General features: G+C 36.4%; 1 protein-coding gene across 2 annotated transcripts; it reads right to left on the reverse strand.

The window, feature by feature from the left end:
- Positions 1 to 2,248: 2,248 nt before the first annotated feature.
- Positions 2,249 to 20,023, reverse strand: LOC117416216 (YY1-associated factor 2). 2 transcript variants are annotated; one of them, XM_059027497.1, is made up of 5 exons: positions 19,845 to 20,021; positions 19,424 to 19,549; positions 6,839 to 6,907; positions 3,625 to 3,777; positions 2,249 to 3,304 (listed from the first exon to the last, which is right to left on the reverse strand). In XM_059027497.1, exons 1-5 carry the CDS (start codon positions 19,868 to 19,870, stop codon positions 3,067 to 3,069), a joined length of 612 nt encoding a protein of 203 aa, XP_058883480.1. In that variant the 5' UTR covers positions 19,871 to 20,021; the 3' UTR covers positions 2,249 to 3,066. The 2 variants fall into 2 exon arrangements, with proteins under 2 accessions (XP_058883480.1, XP_033883192.1); XM_034027301.3 differs by lacking the exon at positions 6,839 to 6,907 and having other exon boundaries at positions 19,845 to 20,023.
- Between the last annotated feature and the right edge of the window lie 132 nt (positions 20,024 to 20,155).

Raw genomic sequence — 20,155 nt, forward strand, 5'->3', positions numbered from 1 at the left:
ATTGAAGATCTTAAGTAACTGAATATACAGCTTAGTGCATCACATTTAATGCCCTACCAATGCCTATATCAATGTGCTTGTAGAAGGCTTAGTTATCTCTGCTTGAAGAATTTTGAACACCTTGACATGTCATAAGATCTAATGAGGTATCAGTGATCAAGTATCTTGCAAAGCATTAGTGTGTCCTGGCAATGTCCACTGTAATCTGTGACTGCCTTTTACACATATCTATTCAACCAACTTATTTGTCATTGTAAAGCAATGAAATAGGAATTAGACAAACAAAACAAAAACAGTGTACTGTTAGGATAGCTTTGTTATGTCCTTAATATTAAGACAGGACAAGGGTCTATAAGATGGGACACAAATGATGTGTTTAGTACAGGACTTGTTTCACCTGTATTTGCAGAAATGAACTTGTCTAATGCCACATTTTTATTTTCATGCGTCTCAAATCCTTTTGCAGTTTATCTAATTTTAAGGTAATTTGTTCCTACTTTGCATTTAGTGTGGTTACCATCTTTAATTCAGTATTCAGTATGTGGTTCGTCCTTAGGAGATGTGATTAATATAAAAAAGATGATAACGTTTTTCAAAAGCAATGGGCCCTGATTATAGCATTGTTTAATTCCAGTGCCACGTACCCTGTTCTGGACACACACACAATTTTCCAACTCTCAGCCCGTTTCTAATTAATTATAGGTCTACGCCTTGAGGTGAAAAGCATCATTGTTCATTACAAGCTCACAAGCACCATGCTCTGCAAGAACGCATCTGTACACACCACCTGAGAACTGCAACATTTGGCAGAGGAAATGCAGCTTAGGTTTTGAATGTGTCCACAAAGGAAAAAGGTGCTGTTTTTTCTGAATTCTGTGTGTTGTGTAGGGATATTGCTATACGATTTAGTCATTTACAGAAATTTGTCCCAGATGTGAAACAACGATACGTGCAATTTGATTTAATTTGTAGCCTATATAGAGCATGTCTTAGGAAGTGACACATTTTGAAAGGCTGAACATTTTTATATATAATTACCTATGTCTTTAAGAACTCAAACAAATAGGAATTTTACTACAAACTAATATTTCAGGAACAAACCATGAGTTTCATCAGTGGACCATTTGCTTTGAACTGTCTGTAATTTAAAGTACTGATCGAAGAACATATGCAGGCTGCAGTACTGTCCTTTGTCTTCCACTGCGATTTCCTGAGCATCGTTAAAATGTGAATTAATTAAATTCAGCTACAGTGGAAAACACAATTAAAAATATGAGCATGTGTTTGATAAAAAAATTATATTGGTCAGAGGCAGTGATGTGATCAGATCAGTCATCCACAAGAGGGAGCATCTGTCTTGAACAGATTTGAGCAAATGACAACTCAGAGTATTTAGTTTTTCTCTATTGCGATTTCTTCTTAAATCACTATTTAAAATCAGGCTTATATAAATCCTTTTTCAACCAGAAATCACAGCTGCATACCCCTAGTGGTCATTTCTAAAACCCACCTCACTTCAGAAATGTAGCCTGAAGCAGAGTCCTGGATCAGGTTGGGTACCCGCATGCGACCCACAAAAGCGGGTCGGTTTCAGGTCGGAATGTGAACTTTTTCGCGGTTTGCAGTGCAGGCGTGGGTCACAAAATGTAATTTTCGGGTCTGCTCAGGTCTGAATTGGAATCACCAAAAATGTTTTCTGTCCTTTTAGCGTACTCGTCTGTAACCCTTTCCCAAATAATGCATTAGAAGGTAAATGTACCGGTATTTCCTGCACTAAAGCAGGAGGTGATGGTAGGAGTCAGCTGACTAAGCAGTGTTCTTGCTTTGTATTGCTGCTTGTTTGATACGTCGCAAGATCCTTCACGTCTGCTTGGTGAGATTAAAAATGTCTGTGGACGAGGTGAAACAATAGATAGCGCAGGGTTTATATAATCAAAAATGGAGACAGTATAAAGTATATCTTTAATTCCTACTCTTTAATGATGCAAACGCCTCATCTTATATTTTTGAAAATATAACGGGACACACGATTCTCTGGGTTCCAAATTGATAAAAGTTGTGTAATAATCCTATATTGAAGCATAACAAAACAAAAATGTAGACACTGTAATGACTTATATTTAGGATGCATTTTACTAAGGTCTATAATTTTTTTATTTTATTTCGTGATCATGTCTATATTATAAACCACTGTAATGACAAACTAGCATCTAGAATATAAAATGAATGGGAAGCAGATCAAGATAGATCATTTCTAAACAATGGATTTATCAGTTCATTCTTTTACTTACAAACTTTTGTTCTGACAGTAAAACCATGTTATTATTACGCAAGATGTTCATATACATATAAACAGCACTGTTTGGTAAAACCAGCAAATTAACAGAGTGATGTGTTCTATTAAAATAACATGTGCTGCAAAACATTGGCAAAAACGTATACAAATATTTTTTTTCTTAATTAAAGAACATTTTCCCCATTCAGCCACACCAAGTACCAGCAGGTGCATTTAACCATTGAGAAAAGGCTCTGTTGTTACAACAGTTAATCAGGTCTATCAACGTCACTGTATACTTACAGTAAGCTGCTTCACATTTTTCTCTTGTAATGCATATTAGGCAGTCTGACTTGTTTTCTGCAAACTTGTACCTATTTCATGCCATAACAGTCCAGGTTGGAAACTGATAGAAAGCAAGAGACTGAAAGTTTATATTGACATTATAACACTGAAATCGATGTAAAATACTACCACATTTACATGACACTAACGGTTGTACCTTTGGGTACATAGGACAGATTTTTTTTTAGTTTGAATGTATGTATAGCAAGGGTGGAATACATTATTTATTAACTTTTCAAGTGCACTCAAAATTGGCAGTTTATTTGAGAATTGTAAAAGTCATCGGTGTGTGAAACATTCCGGAAGACTTCTTCAATGTGCACCAACAATGCCTGCATGTCATGAATGTGTGGTGTATTCTGGGCTGAAATTTTGACTTGTGGTATATCTTGGCTTAAGATATTTGTTCGTTCCAAACTGACTAAAGAAACGGGGTGGTATGAGGTTTAGTGGGACTCTCCATTGACTAATGATCCTTCTCCCCGAGGTGAAGATGACCTTGACATTCCTCTTTCCGTGTTGTCAGAACTGGAGCCACTTTGACTGTGCTGATCAGCAGATGTTGCACTGGAAGTAGGCGTGGACTTTGTTTTCTCCTTAAAGTCTGTGATAATAACAGTCAGGTCTCCTACTGTGACTTCCAAGTGTTGTGCACTGCTTCTATCCACATTTTTTAATCTTGGCCTAAATCAGCAAAAAGGAAACAGGCAGATTGTTAGACACACCAAACACTAACGTCAGCTTTTCAACTGTGCTGCAGCGAGCAGAAAAGTGAGAGTTTAGGGCCAGACACAGAAAACAGGGAAGTTACGTATACCAGGCCACTTCCCAACCTACTTCAAATGAGGTTGTGGGTAATCAAATGAAGCCTGTTACTGGTTATAAGAGGGAACATTTACTTAAAAACAAAAGCTGTCACAATTTGCTGTCGGAAACTGACCTAAACCAGAAACACATTTTATTAAGACCCAAACTGTTATTAGTGTTATTACAGTTAGAATTACCTTGTTTTCTTGTGACTGTTCTTTTTGACTGTAGTTTCCTTTTCATTTTTTTCCTTTTCTGCTTTGTCTTTTTTCTCTTTCTTTGGTTGTGTGGGAGAAGCAAACTGCTGGGTTACTTGCTGTGCAACCAACTGGGAAACTGGACGAGGTTTCCTGAAAAAAAACAAAACAAAAAAACCTGTTAGTTAAAACAGGGAGCTCTACAACAGACTCCTGACACACTATTGATATCAACAAAAGAATGCTGATATCAGTAACAATATCCTTGATATCACTGGTTGTGTAGCATTTAATTTAAACAGCTGGCCACAGGACATCTTCTTTTTGCCTTCCTGAATAAAAGAGTTTGAAATTAATCACCTCCATATGATTTGTTAAACACCAGCCAATATCTGGCACCAGTAACAGTGGCACACGAATGATTCATACACTTCAGGGTGACACGTGTATGATAGCTCAAGACTGGACAAATCTATGAATATACAAATGTTATTTTGTTTCCATTTTGTCTGGAAGAAGCACTATGAAAGACATGACTCACCAGAAAAATCAAGTATTTAGAACATAACCATGTGATTCAGTTTCTACAATTGAGCACAATGGAATATTCACATTATACATTATTATTCTGATGGCTTTAAAAAAAAAAAAAAATAAAATAAAATAAACACAACAACGTAGTAATGTCCACTATAGTTGCAAAATACTTGGCAAACCGCTATATCGTACTGTTTTTGCAGACGAGATGTTTTCTGATTGGTGCAAGGATTAGTGTCCAATTACAGAACGTATTTCTCTGCAGTGGAGACTCCAGAACGGAGCAGCCACTTATTTGAAGCCTGGCAGCCTTCAGTATTGCATTTTGTATGTTATTAATGTAATGTGGACTGCATTAATCTGGGAGCTCATTCAAGAACATTTGTTTAAAAGAAATAAACTTGCAACGGTTACATATTTCTTTTTTTGTATTTTTTAAAATTGTATTTTATTATTTTTACTTCAGCGATTCCAAATGACACAGTTTGATTCTGAAGTTTAACTAAACCTCTTATCTTTCCTGATCATACAAATGTTATTATCAAGCCTTGTATGTCACATTAATTAATTTTTTAGGGACCCCAAAAACTGGAGGTTCCCACATTGCCAAGTAATGGTCAACTTACATATATGGTCTTTATATGCATGCACACACACATACATACATACATACATATATAGACACACACACACACATTATACATTTTATATATATATATATATATATATATATATATATATATATATACACACAGACGTGCTCAAATTTGTTGGTACCCCTCCACAAAAAAAGAAGAATGCACAATTTTCTCTGAAATAACTTGAAACTGACAAAAGTAATTGGCATCCACCATTGTTTATTCCATATTTAATAGAAATCAGACTTTGCTTTTGATTTTTTATTCAACATAATATTGTAAATAAGAAAACAAATGAAAATGGCATGGACAAAAATGATGGGACCACTAACCTAATATTTTGTTGCACAACCTTTAGAGGCAATCACTGCAATCAAACGTTTTCTGTAGCTCTCAATGAGACTTCTGCACCTGTTAACAGGTAGTTTGGCCCACTCTTCCTGAGCAAACTGCTCCAGCTGTCTCAGGTTTGATGGGTGCCTTCTCCAGACTGCAAGTTTCAGCTCTTTCCATAGATGTTCGATAGGATTCAGATCAGGACTCATAGAAGGCCACTTCAGAATAGTCCAATGTTTTGTTCTTATCCATTCTTGGGTGCTTTTAGCTGTGTGTTTTAGGTCATTATCCTGTTGGAGGACCCATGACCTGCGACTGATACAGAGCTTTCTGACACTGGGCAGTACGTTTCGCTCCAGAATGCCTTGATAGTCTTGAGATTTCATTGTGCCCTGCACAGATTCAAGGCACCCTGTGCCGGGCGCAGCAAAGCAGCCCCAAAACATAACCGAGCCTCCTCCATGTTTCACTGTAGGTATGGTGTTCTTTTCTTTGAAAGCTTCATTTTTTCGTCTGTGAACATAGAGCTGATGTGACTTGCCAAAAAGCTCCAGTTTTGACTCATCTGTCCAAAGGACATTCTCCCAGAAGGATTGTGGCTTGTCAATATGCATTTTAGCAAATTCCAGTCTGGCTTTTTTATGTTTTTCTTTCAAAAGTGGAGTCCTCCTGGGTCTTCTTCCATGGAGCCCATTTTGCTGAAAAAGCGACGGATGGTGCGATCAGAAACTGACGTACCTTCACCTTGGAGTTCAGCTTGTATCTCTTTGGCAGTTATCCTTGGGTCTTTTTCTACCATTCGCACTATCCTTCTGTTCACTCTGGGGTCGATTTTCCTCTTGCGGCCAATCCCAGGGAGGTTGGCTACAGTTCCATGGACCTTAAACTTCTTAATAATATTTGCAACTGTTGTCACAGGAACATCAAGCTGCTTGGAGATGGTCTTGTAGCCTTTACCTTTACCATGCTTGTCTATTATTTTCTTTCTGATCTCCTCAGACAACTCTCTCCTTTGCTTTCTCTGGTCCATGTTCAGTGTGGTGCACACAATGATACCAAACAGCACAGTTACTACTTTTCTCCATTTAAATAGGCTGAATGACTGATTACAAGATTGGAGACATGTGTGATACTAATTAAAGAAACTAATTAGTTTGAAATATCACTATAATCCAATTATTTATTATCTTTTCTAAGGGGTACCAACAAATGTGTCCAGGCCATTTTAGAATATCTTTGTAGAATAAGCAATAATTCATCTCTTTTCACAGCTTCTTTGCTTTATTCTATGACATACCAAAGGCATGCAAGTATACATGATAAAATAGCTTTTAATTTCATCACTTTTCAGGAGGAATGAAGCATTATTTCAATGAGCTGTAAGGGTACCAACAAATTTGAGCACGTCTGTATATATTAGCAGGACTAGGATGGTAAGAAACCCAACTATAAATTGACTTGGTTTGGTCAGAACAACGACTTAATGTTTCTTCAATGATTTGCCTAATCATTAAAGAAAGTTTATTGAAATAACATTTTGAAATAGCGAAATTGACAAAACATAGCCGATACACTCCTGCTGCGACGTTCTATTGGCATTTAAGTATTTCTTTTAGCCATGGTCCCACCTTCCCTTCCTTGTTCATGTTACTCCAATGACAGGGCCTAAGTTTGCGTTTCCCAATGTAAACAAACCCACCTACCCCCCTCGTAGTGATGGGACGCCTCGCCTTCTTGAATCTTCAATTTTCTCTATACGGAGTGCTGGCCGCCTAGAATGATTTGTTATGGGAGAAAGTTTTTTTGTGATTGAATACAAAGAAAACATAATTCAGGCAACACCCCCCATCCCCCCCACACAAAAAAATTCACCCAATGTCATTTTATCAATGCAAAACTAAAAAGAAAATAAAAAAAAAATTGTGCATCAATGCTAGACAGTTCCTAAAACTACAGTGACTAATAAAAGTGTACTAAGATCACGGTACTGTACTGTAATATATATTATATATATGCGTGTTAAAATATTTAATCATACATCAAAATCAGAAAAAAACTAAACAAAGACTGATCAGAGCGGAGTGTAGCAAGTGCACAAAAAGAATAATATTAAAAGAGGTTTCTTGAGCTGCCCAAATCACCCAACAATAATGCTCCCCACATACAGGGATGGGACAAAAACAATTCTACAGTAATTTTTACATCAGGTAGGAATAAAATAAAAAGAACACCTCAAAATTTCACGTGGGTACAAACATTATATATATATATATATATACAAACATTATATATATATATATATATATATATATATATATATATATATATATATATATATATATATATATATATATATATATATATATATATATATATATATATTAAATTCTGGTTTTGCATTCCAAGATGACTTATCCTAATGATTATGCTGGTGTGCATCAAAATGTAATTTATACAAACCCATTAGTGTAAACTGCACTACTAAAAAATCCATCTGTTTTTTTCCTGCCATGGTTTGAACATACAGTATTTAGATCCCCCCAGGATGGACTCTTAATCAAATCATTCCCTTAATGCACACAGTCCCATTTCGCATTAAACAGGTGAGCCCTACAGGCCTCCTACAGAGCCACCACCAAAACTCTCTTCTATGCCGTTTCAAAATTACAGACTAAAAACACATGCAGAAAAAAAGTATATGTAGTTACTCGCATATTAGAATGTAGAGCATTACTGTGGCACTGTCCTGAAGACATTACCTCTGTATGTTCTGGCAAACCTCAAATCTTTCTAATGAATGAATGGCATGTTAATGGTTAAAGGGATTCCACTATGTAATGTCTTACTTGATTGTTGTTTATGCTTTGATAATTAAAAAAACCAACTCATTTTCCGTCACCTGGACCTCTTAAATAATATGTATCAGACACTCAAATATTCTGACATCACAATCAAAAATAACATTGCTTATGTAGTAAAGTGTACTAGCACGCATTGTATAAACAAACATATAGGCTAATAGAGTGTGCGAGGTTTCTCAAGGTCATTTAACTTATCCCTCATATTTGAAGTAAAAAAATTAGACATTTAGAAAGGCCGATATTAAAACTGTCAGTGTTCTACAATGCAGATTATCTTTTTTTTCAGCGTCAAATACTTTCCTGCTGTTGAGAAACCATGCATTCTATAAGGTCAGTAAGACACCAAGTAGCAAATGCATGTAAATGTGTCTAACAGACATGCCTCAAGTGTTCAATAGTATAACCATCAACCAATACAAATGGCTTGCCTTATTAAATATAAAGTTCATGGACATATGAAGGTTATTTAAAGCCACTAATCTTCTACATTAATAATGAACAGCATAAATGTCCTTTGGTTAATGTACTGCGCCAAACCAGTGTTAACACAGCAGTCAGTGCAGATTTTTTTTTTTTCTGTTCTCTTATTTCTGTATTATATATTCATTTTGCTTTAAAACTTTGCATTATGTAAAAGCCAACATGTGCATTAATAAAAAAGACAAGTGGTTCAGAGTATGGAGACCAATTGTTAATATGGTGTTACACACAGTAGATCAATAAAGAGAGAAGCTAATTTATATACGACAAATTGACAGAAAAGGATGTGTTTTTTTTTTTTTTTTCTTTAGCTAAACCAGTTTACAGATATCAGCCTAGATTAATCAGGTTACTGTTTCCACAAATTGTAGGTCAAAGAAAATGTTGGTCCTTACATGCCAGAAATTACTTTTGAACAACTCATCTATAAACCTGAAACAAAATAAGTGTAACATGTGGTGGGTTTTTCTTTTTACATTTTATTTATGTGACGCTTAAAAATTAGATGTGAAAACACAAATTCAACCCTGACATAGAAATAACCTACAGTACATATTACTTATGATGCCACAGCTGGCAATGTCATTGTAAATGAAGTACAAATAGTGTAGAAAAGCCTAGAATTTAATGTAAACACAGCATCATTTTCACCGCCATCTAACGTTTGTTCTTGTTAAACAAAAGATTCTCCACCCCCCTGCCAAGTCTTAATGTCAGAACAACACCTGTGCATGATATTCCTGTGTATTTTTGTTGTCATCTCATCTTCATACATTTCTTAACCTCTCGGTGTAGCATTTAATGCACCCCCAAGACAAAAGGCTTGCTTTTACATGAAACGGAGCACTGTGTTATGTAGCATCATTCATGAAGTTAATTCACTTTAAAGCCATGTTGACAGTAAATTACACAAGTCCTTCACGTGTTCGTTTTTGTGTTAGTCAGATAGGGAAATAACAGAATACTGTATTTTTAAAATACAACAGGACTATTTAATATAGCGCTTCCATTCTAATTTAGCCATTTTATATTTCAAGCCAATTCATACTAAAATACAGGTGAATTTCTTTGAATATTTTTTTTTATGTCTTATACAAAAAGAAACAAAGTACAGTATTTTTTCAGGGTAAACTAACAATAATCTCATGACAGTGTCTGCAGCCCCAGTACCCCATTTTCTGCTCCATCCTTCTGGTTAATGCTAAAGTGTCAGAAACACAGGTCACTGCTTACCGGAAGTATTTATAGAAGCATTTGTGTCAAATGAGTGGCATCCTGCAACTGAATATACATTTAAATAACATTATTATGCTTCTTAGCACTACTAAATATGACATTACAAAATGCATTTTAAAATGGCAAAATATCTACTAACCCTTATTCAAGCAAGCAACAAATGTTACTGCTCTTTCAGGTCAATTGGAACTGACAGGATCAATATTAGTTTATTGAAGAATTATTCAAATTTTCTGCCCCTTCTGGATTTTTATTTTCATTACTGTACAGAAATATGAGGAGCTTGCAAAACACATGTTACAAGTATCTCAATGTTAGAAGAGGTTAAAGCAAATGTGGCTGTCTTAGTCTGTTATTGGATGATGCCCATAATAGAATACACATATGTACCAAAAGTAAATAAGATTGTGTCGTCAATATTGGCTATAGGAAAGCAAACATGGCTGGTTATTTGTTTTATTGAATGATGCCCATATTAAGAAATCCGTCTCCTCCAATGCTTGAGCATGATCCAATCTGTATGGATACATCTGCAGAGTTGAACGAAGAGCCTTACGAACAGTTGAATTGGGCAAATCCAGGCAGAAAGCGACAGCACGTGCGCTTGTGCTGAGCTGTTCTGCTACGGCATGGCTGATCTCAGCGACAACTTCGGTTGGTGTGGGTGGCCTGCCGCTACGAGGCTTATCACAAGTCTAACCTGTTTCCTCAAATTTTTTGATGAACTTGTGAACAGCAGCTTTTAAGCACGGCCCGTTGCGAATGTTATGCACTCTATGGTATTCCCCGAGAGCTGCCTCGGCATTGTTTCCTTTGCTTTAAAAAAAAAAAAAAAAAAAACTTGACCAGTTCACCTCTCTGCACACTTGTCAACTTCATGTTGCTTGACTGAGCTGCCTTGCGAGTGACAGGACTATTTATACCCACAGTACTGTAGTATGGAAATACATGGCAGTAACCACAGTGACACCCCCCTCGTGACAAGTAACTGTGGCATTTGCATCCCCATGGTTCCCTTAACAACCGTATGCAATTTCACCTTCCTATGCCCTAACATTTGTGAGATATAATAATAACAACAATAATCTTCATTTTATAAAGCGCCTTTCATACAAGTGATCACAAAGCGCTGTACGCAAGAACACAAAATAAAAATAAACAATAATAAAAAGTATTAAAACACAAAATCTAAAAAAAAGCCAGTTTAAACAAATAAGTTAAGGCAAGAGTCCCTAATTTTTTTGGGAAGGGCATTCCACAACCTAGGGGCATAGGAACAGAAGGCCCGATCACCCACAGTTCATAATCTGGTCAAGGGGACACAAGAGTCCAACATCAGTGGGTAATATATTCACTAGATCGAGACCTAGTCAAAACCCTGGCTGCTGAGTTTTGAACATACTGCAATTTGTTTAGGGTGTTCTTGGTAACCCCAGCACGCAGTGCATTACAGTAGTCAAGTCTGGACGAGACAAAGGCATAGACCAGTTTCTCTGCAGCAGGCACAGAGAGAACAGGGCGTAGACGTGCAATATTCCTAAAATGAAAAAAGGACATCTTGGTGATATTCCATACAGGAGGCTCAAAAGTTAAGCTAGGGTCAAAAAATGACCCCCAAATTTTTCATTTTAGAGCAAAACTCATTCTGTACACCATCGATAGCCATGTCGCGGTTAGATTTACACAGTTGGTGTGGAGAACCTGGTAATATGACCTCAGTCTTATCATAGTTCAATTGCAAAAAATGTTTGTTGCATCCAAAGTTTAATATCAGTTATACAATTATTAAGCACGCAAACAGCCACTTCAATGTTAGGTTTAGTTTGCAAGTAAATCATCAGCATAGAGATGGAAATTCACACCATGATGTCTAAGAATTTGACCAAATGGGAATATATATATATATACACTAAATAGAAGAGACCCCAATATGGAGCCCTGGGCAAGCCCTGAGGAAACCGACCCAGTAACGGACCTAAACCCACCCAGAAAAATAAAAGCTAAACCAACTAAGGACAGTGCCAGAAATGCCAAATAGGCTCTCTAACCAAGCAAGTAAAATGTTATGGTTTACGGTACCATTATTCAATTGTTGTGCCCCAACACGTTCCAGAATTTTAAACAAAAAAGGCAAATCTGATATAGGCCTATAATTACACAAATTATCAGTGACTTGGTTTGTTTTTTCAGCACTGGTATGACTGCAGCGATTTTAAATGCTGAAGGCACAACTCCAGAGCTCAAAGACTTTTTGATGATGTTAGTCACCAACAGGCATGGAGCCAAAAAGCAGGAACGAACTAGAAAAGTAGGAATGGGGTCTAACAAGCAAGTAGTGGGTTGAATTTTTGGAATCAATTCAGTCAGGCTTAAGGAGGTAACCTGGGCAAAACAAACAAAGGGATCAGGCCAGGTAAAACGAAATAATTGGTGTGTCTGTCAAAAACTGGAAGTTGACGTGTAATGTTTACAATCTTGACGACGAAAAATTCTAAAAAATTATTACATAGACTTTGAGAACCTGATAATGTAGACAAGCGGTTTGGCTCTAACAAGTGACTTACAGTGGGAAAACAAAAACCTCAGGTTACCATGGGCATTCCCAATAAGTCTAGAAAAATAAGTGGAGCTGGCTGGGGCAATAGCATCCCTATATTCATACAGGTGTTGTTTCCAGACCTGAAAGTGCACAGTTAACCCAGAGTCCCTCCACTTAAGCTCAAGCCCACGGCAAGCTGCTGTCATAGAGCGCAGCTGGTCCGTATACCAGGGAGAACAGCATGTATAGGAGACAGAATGTGTTTTTTCAGGGGCTGTATTATTAGGGATGGTAGTCAGGGTTATTGTAGAGCTGAACCATATCCTCCAAAGTGTTCACCAAGGCGACACAAGGAAGAGCAGAAACAACGGTATCAGTATATGGTGCATTGATGTGGTAAAACCTACTTTCTGAATCACCCCGTATACCCAGACACTAGGTTTATGTAATATGCGACACATCCAGTACCCCCCCGATATCCCAAACAACATTTAGACATACAGACAGAACTCCATGTACCCACAGTTCAGAGGTTGTCAGTATAAACTTTAGAAATAAAATTACACTCTTTGTGAATTATGTTTCAATGTTAATAGAGAGAGTTCATGAGAATCTCAAGCAAGCCATAGTTTCTATGACATGGGCTTAACACAATATTATTTTCCTTGCAAATAACTTTCACTGTCAAAAGGATCAAATGTAATTGTAAATTTCAGTTCTTTCAGTGGTATAATGTAACATAAAAATAATTTTCTATGAGTCATAAATTGTGATTATACAAATACTATAACTGAAAAAAGTAGTATATCCTCCCCCACCCCCCACCCCACTAAATCTTCTCTCAAAAAAACAGGAGAAATGCTTCTTTTTTTCTTATTAAGAACATAATCTGCTGTGCTTTTCATGCAACATTTACCTTTAATTGAAATGGTCCATATTAAATTCGGTGTTATTTTCATTACTGAAACCCCCAATTCTGGACTCCGATTGGGTAATGGAGCAGTCCCTACAGACTTCTTTAATTATAAAACTCAAAATTAAAAATCAGGGTCAATAGAATAATAAAGCAACAAGAGTATAATTTTTTTTAAAATTCAGGTTATGGTGTCAGTAGTTTGGATAGCATATAGAATACATCCATCCATGTATTAAGAAGAGCAGATGTAGATTTACTTCAACTTTTTTTTTTTTTTTTTTTTTTAAACAGACAGTATTAATCACACTAATGCTACGACTTCAAGTACTTTATTGCAAACTAAAGCATGACGTATGTACAGTAGTTTGGCCAGTGTGGTGTTGAACTGTGGTTTAGATGTATGACTCATCCACTGCTCAGTGTAATAAATTAAATGGTCTTGGAAAATCAGGGGAAGTTTCTACTTATTCCCCAATGAAATATGAAATGAAATACAAGCATATTACAGTAATTAGAAATGTCTGAATCCTACAGGGCTCTGACATTTTTTCTAAAAGCACCAACCCATTGTCTAGGGATTTCCATCAACCATAATGTGAGATCCAAATATGCAGGGGGTCATGGACCAGAAAATTTGCTTTTAAGAAAACTTAATACACAATTTGCAGCTAAAGTGATTATTGTATTATAACTGTACCGTGGACAACACTGTTTGTCTATTTTTAATCACAAAATATAGCCAATTCTTTTAACATTGTTCTGTATAATTGGCAAATATATAATTCTGAATATGGAAACTTACTTGTATTTTAATGAATGTGTGTGTGTGTGTGTGTGTGTGTGTGTGTGTGTGTGTTGGCTAATGTATTTATGAAATGTATAGATCTGATCATAAAAGTAAAAAATGGAAGTGCAACTTTTTTTTACCTCACTTACTACAACAGCATTAGACAACAGTCAAGTTAACCCTAATATAACTATTACTTAAGGTAATATAAATAGTATATGTAGAAATACCCATGACCAGCACTAACCGGTCTGCTGTTGACTGCGGGAATCATAGACTACAGCTGTGTACCAAACATGAATACCACGGAGTCTATTTAATTTACCCAAACAGTGGCAGATCAAAGTCATTTATTAAATTCAGGTCAATTATTAAAATGGGACCCTTCAAGGCAGAAAGACAGTAAAGAGACTTATTTTACAGTGTATCGTGCACTTCTGTAAAGAGGTTCCCTTTACCTATCTCCATTTGTGACCCCTGGTCCTTGTTTCTTTTTTCAGGTCGAAAAAGTCCCCTGGGTCGACATTGTCAATACTTTTTAGAATTTTGAATGCTTGAATTAGATCACTGAGTAGTCTTCTTTGTTCAAGACTGAATAGATTACATTCTTTAAGCCTGTCTGCATATTACATGCCTTTTAAACCAGGAATAAATCGGGTCGCTCTTCTTTGCACTCTTTCTAGAGCAGCAATATCCTTTTTGCAGTGAGGTGACCAGAACTGAACACAGTATTCTAGATGAGGTTTTACTAATGCGTTGTAAAGTTTTAGCATTACTTCCCTTGATTTAAATTCAACACTTTTCACTATATATCCACGCATTTTCTTGGCCTTTTTTATAGCTTCCCCACATTGCCTAAATGAAGACATTTGTAATCCATCACATTTACCCAGTGGTTCTCAACAGCGTGACGTGACATTCTGTGGGTTGGTTGATTCTATGGTAGTATTAAAGCATGTTGATTCTATGGTAATATAACACACACACCCCAATGTGCAAAATGTCTAAGACTTTTGCACAGCAGTGTAGGTAATTTTCCATTTTGGATCTTATTATAGTTTCCATAACTTCACATATAAGTCAGGTTTATTGGTCTGTTCGGTTTTGTCTCCCTTTTTGTGGATCTGTATTACGTTTGCAATTCTCCAGTCTGTCGGTACAACCCGTGTCAAGCGACTGTTGCATGATCTTGGTTTGCGGTTTGTAAATAACTTCTTTCATTTCTTGGAGTACTATTGGGAGAATATCATCCGGCCCAGGGGATTTGTTTATTTTAAGAGTTCCTAGTCCCTTTAACACTTCTTTCTCCCTGTTATGCTAAAGTTATTTAAAACTGGTTTGGAACATGTGGGGCATGTTGTCTGTATCATTCTTTGTAAAAACTTGTGAAAAGTAATCATTTAATATATTTGCTATTTTTTTCTCTTCATTTATGATGTTGCCATTTGTATCTCTTAGACATTTTACTTCCTCTTTGAATGTTCTTTTGCTGTTATAATACTGGAAAAACTTTTTGGAATTGGTTTTAGCCCCCTTTGCAGTGATCATTTCTATCTCTCTCTTGGCCTTTCTAACTTCCTTTCTGACTTGCGCTTGCAGTTTCAAGTACTCTTTTTGTGTACTTTGTTCTTGGTCCCTTTTAAATGCTCTGTAAAGTGCCTTTTTTCACCAAATATTTTTTTTAATTAATCTATTAAACCATTTTGTTTTAGATTTTGATTTGTCTACTTTTGGGATGTGTCGCTTGCTCCTTACTGTATATCAAAAAAAAAACACTACAAAAAAAATATATTTTATACATTTCAAACAAATAAACAATAAATAAATATAAATAACGAAGAATCAAACATCTCAACATGAAGGTACATTAACTGGGCTCAGTACAAAACACAGACACTGTCTTTTCAATAAAAGTTGATTTGGAGCGAACAAAACCAACATGTTTAAAAACTATACGTCGACGTGCACCCCTCCCCCTCTTTACCAGACCAACAGTCATGAGTCATCCCCCATATAGTCCTTTGAAATAGTTTTTTTTTCTATTTGTCACTATCCCCCTACTTTGTATGTGCAAAAAAACAAAAATAGCCCTCCTATCTTATCAGGACCGTCACCATACTTTTAATCAACACACACTTTGAAGAAGGATTTCTCCAGTTTCCCAAGTCGGACAAGGATGTTCTTGGTTTAATCACATGTCAGCAGTGCTCCAGATAAGCTGTGTACTGGGTGTTTTACACATTGAAAAAAATATTAAATTACGCATGATATTTAAATTTAATGCATAAAGAATACGCAACACAATTTTGCTGCGCAGCTTGAGTTTGCATGTTATCAAGCTTCTTGAACTTCATTGGTTCCAGGCATCTCAATGGTCAATTATTAATATATAGCAAGTGGTAGCTAGAGAATGGGTCATACAAATACCACGACAGCTAATTGTAGGCAGCCTGGGAATTTCCAGAAACACATGACCAATAAGTCTGAGTTTTCAAATAAATAAATAAAAAGAAAAAAATAATAATCATCAAAATGTATGGTTGAATGCACTCTCTTGTTTGTGTCTGATGAATAAGCGACTGGATTATTGATCTTCACAATTTCTAGGAGCCGTTTTAGTCCCCCTCAACCTAACCTACCAGTTTACCTATCTGTCAACCTAATTTTTGGAAGGTAAATATAATAATTTGTGTTTGGAGGAGACAGTTGGGATGCTTTACATTGCTATAGTAAGATGATCAATTAAGGAATACAATATTATCATTTCTTTATCTGCATTAGTGCAGTATCGGTATAGTTTAAAAAAAAAAAGAAATTAGGGAATGTGTCTGTCGACTTGGAAAGGGCGAGCACAAGAGACTGAGAAAAGAAACACAACTAACAGCCTAGTACTAGTGGGAGGAGATTCTGTGAATGCAGTTGCTAACTACACCAAGAGTAGCAACTTCTCAGACTGTAATATGATTAAGGCAGGACTAAATAAGACCATGTTTTTTGTACCAAGTTAGCATTAAAGTATGTACTCTATTTATTGGATGTACTTGTGACTTCAAGGAAATGTTGCATTGTACTCACCAGAAAACAGTTTACGCACAGTGTTTAAATTGGAGAGTAAATTACGCAACAACCCAAAGTCTTGCGCTGCATGCAAAGACACCCGTGATCTTCTAAAAGTCATGAGAATCATTTTAAACTTGCTGGGGTGCATTTGTACTCTGACGAAGGGTTTAAAAATAAATAAATAAAATAAATAAATAAAAAAAATCAGGCTCCTTGCAAATACACTGGCACTATATCAAATTTCTCTACAAGAAATATTACAAAAATCTTTATGTATAAAGGTATTTGTTTTACATTCTATAAATGTAGTAAGCTTTACACTGTTTCTTCCTTTAGATCACAAGAAGGGCAAATAATATTTCTAAATATAGATGCAACAGTTTTAATAGCTGGCCTCAATGCCCCTCTGGAATGACCAGTGGCTGCCAAGGCATTCTGTTGATCAAAATGGTGTTTAAGACTGATGGTGAAGGAGCAGCTATAATTTACTCTTGTCTTCTCCTTTCCCTGGAGGTCATACACTCACTAAATAAAGTTGTTCCCCTGCTCTGTGTGATAAAGATCACGGAACCTGATTAATAACTTAGCTGAATTCACAGTCCATCTTCAGTAACGGAATTAAGACTCATGACCTTTTGAGGCTTAAGATCAATACACCAGTAGACTTGCACACCACTTTTGAAACCAACCCTGTTAAGTGGGCTAGTGGTTTGCTCCTACACCTCTGTGCACGTCTTGTCATACAGTGAAAGCAGTACACTTCAGCTGCCGAGCAGATCCTTGTTTATATCAAACCTGTTCCTCTTTCTGAACCTCTGAGCTGTATGAACGATAACAAGGTTCACTTAACAGATAGCTTACAAAGGTGGTAACTACAAATGCACATTCTCCAAGGTCAAGCGCAGCAATTTATGTATCAAGTTAGAATATGTGGTTTCACTGGAAACTCCAATGCCCCATAAATGTCTCACAAAATCACATTTATAAAAAATAAAAAAAATACCAACCCTTTCTTTTCCTTTTGTAGCACACACACAACAAAACTTGAAAGCTTAGCTATGATGGGAACCCATTGAGATCAACATCTCATTTCCAAGGGGGGCCAAGGGGGGGTCCCAGAAGACAGCAGCAGCACACAATTTCACTTTACTAGAAAGTATATGAGCATATTCCAGCGAATGTAACTTCATGTTTTAGAAAAAATAAAATAAAAAAATACCAATTTCACCAAGTTTACCTACACAAAAAAATACCTTCAGTTTAAAGAAAATCCTGTTATGTTCATCTTCTGGAGGTTCAAGTATATATTATATATATATATATATATATATATATATATATATATATATATATATATATATATATATATATATATATATATATTAAATGGAGAGCCCAAAGAAACCACACTGTTTACGTTATTGCTCCGGAGACTATTGGCACTACAGCCATAATTGTATGTTTTGGTATTGCTAAGCTTTCTTGATTACTGTTGTTTTTAAATAAATGTAGGCTAATCATGACAAGCATTAGAAGTTATGGATACTGGATTATAATTAACTGCATTTGGCTTTCAAAATATATGGGTTATCAACGTCATCTGTTTAAAACAATATTTTACATACATTTAGTTGCGCTAAAATAAATGGTATTTCAAAACGACCAAACTGGTTAAATGTTTATCTAAAGCTCATTTTCTCCCTCTCAATACTGGAGGACAAATCGAATTGCTTTGGTTGTCGCTTGTCCAAATCCTAAAATCAACAGACAATTCTACAAATGAATATTTATTTTAGAGATGTATCAAGCATAATAATTTACTCGCCCCTATGGTCTCACCCTTGTGGCATTTTTGGCAGGATGTTGTGGGGAAGCCCTGGGTTTCAGCACCTAGTGATATCCCCCTTTGTACTGGTATCACTAATTTCAAAACCAAAAACCGTAACATCATGAAACAATATAAACACACATGCACACAATGAAAAATGTCAGCTTATTTTTTCGCTGGGCGGCTGCAATTCATTATGTAAGAAATTGGTTCTGACATAACAAGCCATTTTTGACTGACTGCTTTAGAACTTAAACGGTTAGCAACATAAGACCTATTTTAGCCCCCTCATAAATTAGATATTTTTCCTCTACAGTATCAAGCGCCAGATAAAAACACAAGCACTAAACAACGCGCGTAAGATTTCCTAGTATCGTTATAGAAAAGCCCCCAGTTGCAGTTCATCAATATTTAATTAACACATTGTTAGTGCAAACGTTATCTTTGCAATAATCAATTGCTGTCATAATGCTTCCAAGACCTTTCGCGTTTGAGATAATCGGGAGTAAAGCATCAGCTTAGTGCACGCCGTCTATGTTGCTAAAATACATACGATAGAAAGCATAGATGTTTCCACTTACCGTGTTGATGTGCCCTTCCTGACATCACACATCATGCACTTAAAAGCCTCTGCGCTGTTCCTGAATGTACAAACGCTACAGTCCCAGTATCCTTCGTCGGAGGAAGGCTTGGGCTGCCTTTTCGGCCTTCAAACAAAACAGCAAACAAAAAACACGGTTTTACTGTTGCGGTTACTACACTTATATACACAGCTCTCAACAACTGTTCATAAACAAAAACCGCGGACCCCGTTTTGACATGAAACCTACTAGATTTATGATGTCTACGCATTGACACTGTAATGAAACAGCCCGTCCGCCATGGTTGCTACACTGTAGCGGCTACCTCATTCACACACACTGCGCTCAAAATTCTTAAATTATTCACAGTGAATGCATTTTGAGAACATTCCTCAGTCTGCGCATTCGTGCCGTGCTTTACCTTGTCGGACTCTTCTTGTCTCCCATGTTCCTGAAACGTACTAGTTTGTACTGAAATATGAACAGAAAAATAGTCAACAAAAAATGACGAGCGCCCGGATCACACAGCTTCCAGCTGTCGTGGAAACTCCAGTCGCGGAGGTCACGTGGTGGTGGTCTGGCCAATCAAGTCGGCAGGCAGTTTCCTGAAAGAGAAACATAAAGGTGAAGGCGGCAGGTTTGCATTATGATAGAGCAGACAGACGCATGTTTTTGTTCTTGTTTTATTTATTAACTACTCTGCATCAATATACTCTTATACGAAACACCATT

Source organism: Acipenser ruthenus, chromosome 7 (assembly GCF_902713425.1).
Source record: "Acipenser ruthenus chromosome 7, fAciRut3.2 maternal haplotype, whole genome shotgun sequence".
In the NCBI taxonomy this organism is placed as follows: domain Eukaryota; kingdom Metazoa; phylum Chordata; class Actinopteri; order Acipenseriformes; family Acipenseridae; genus Acipenser; species Acipenser ruthenus.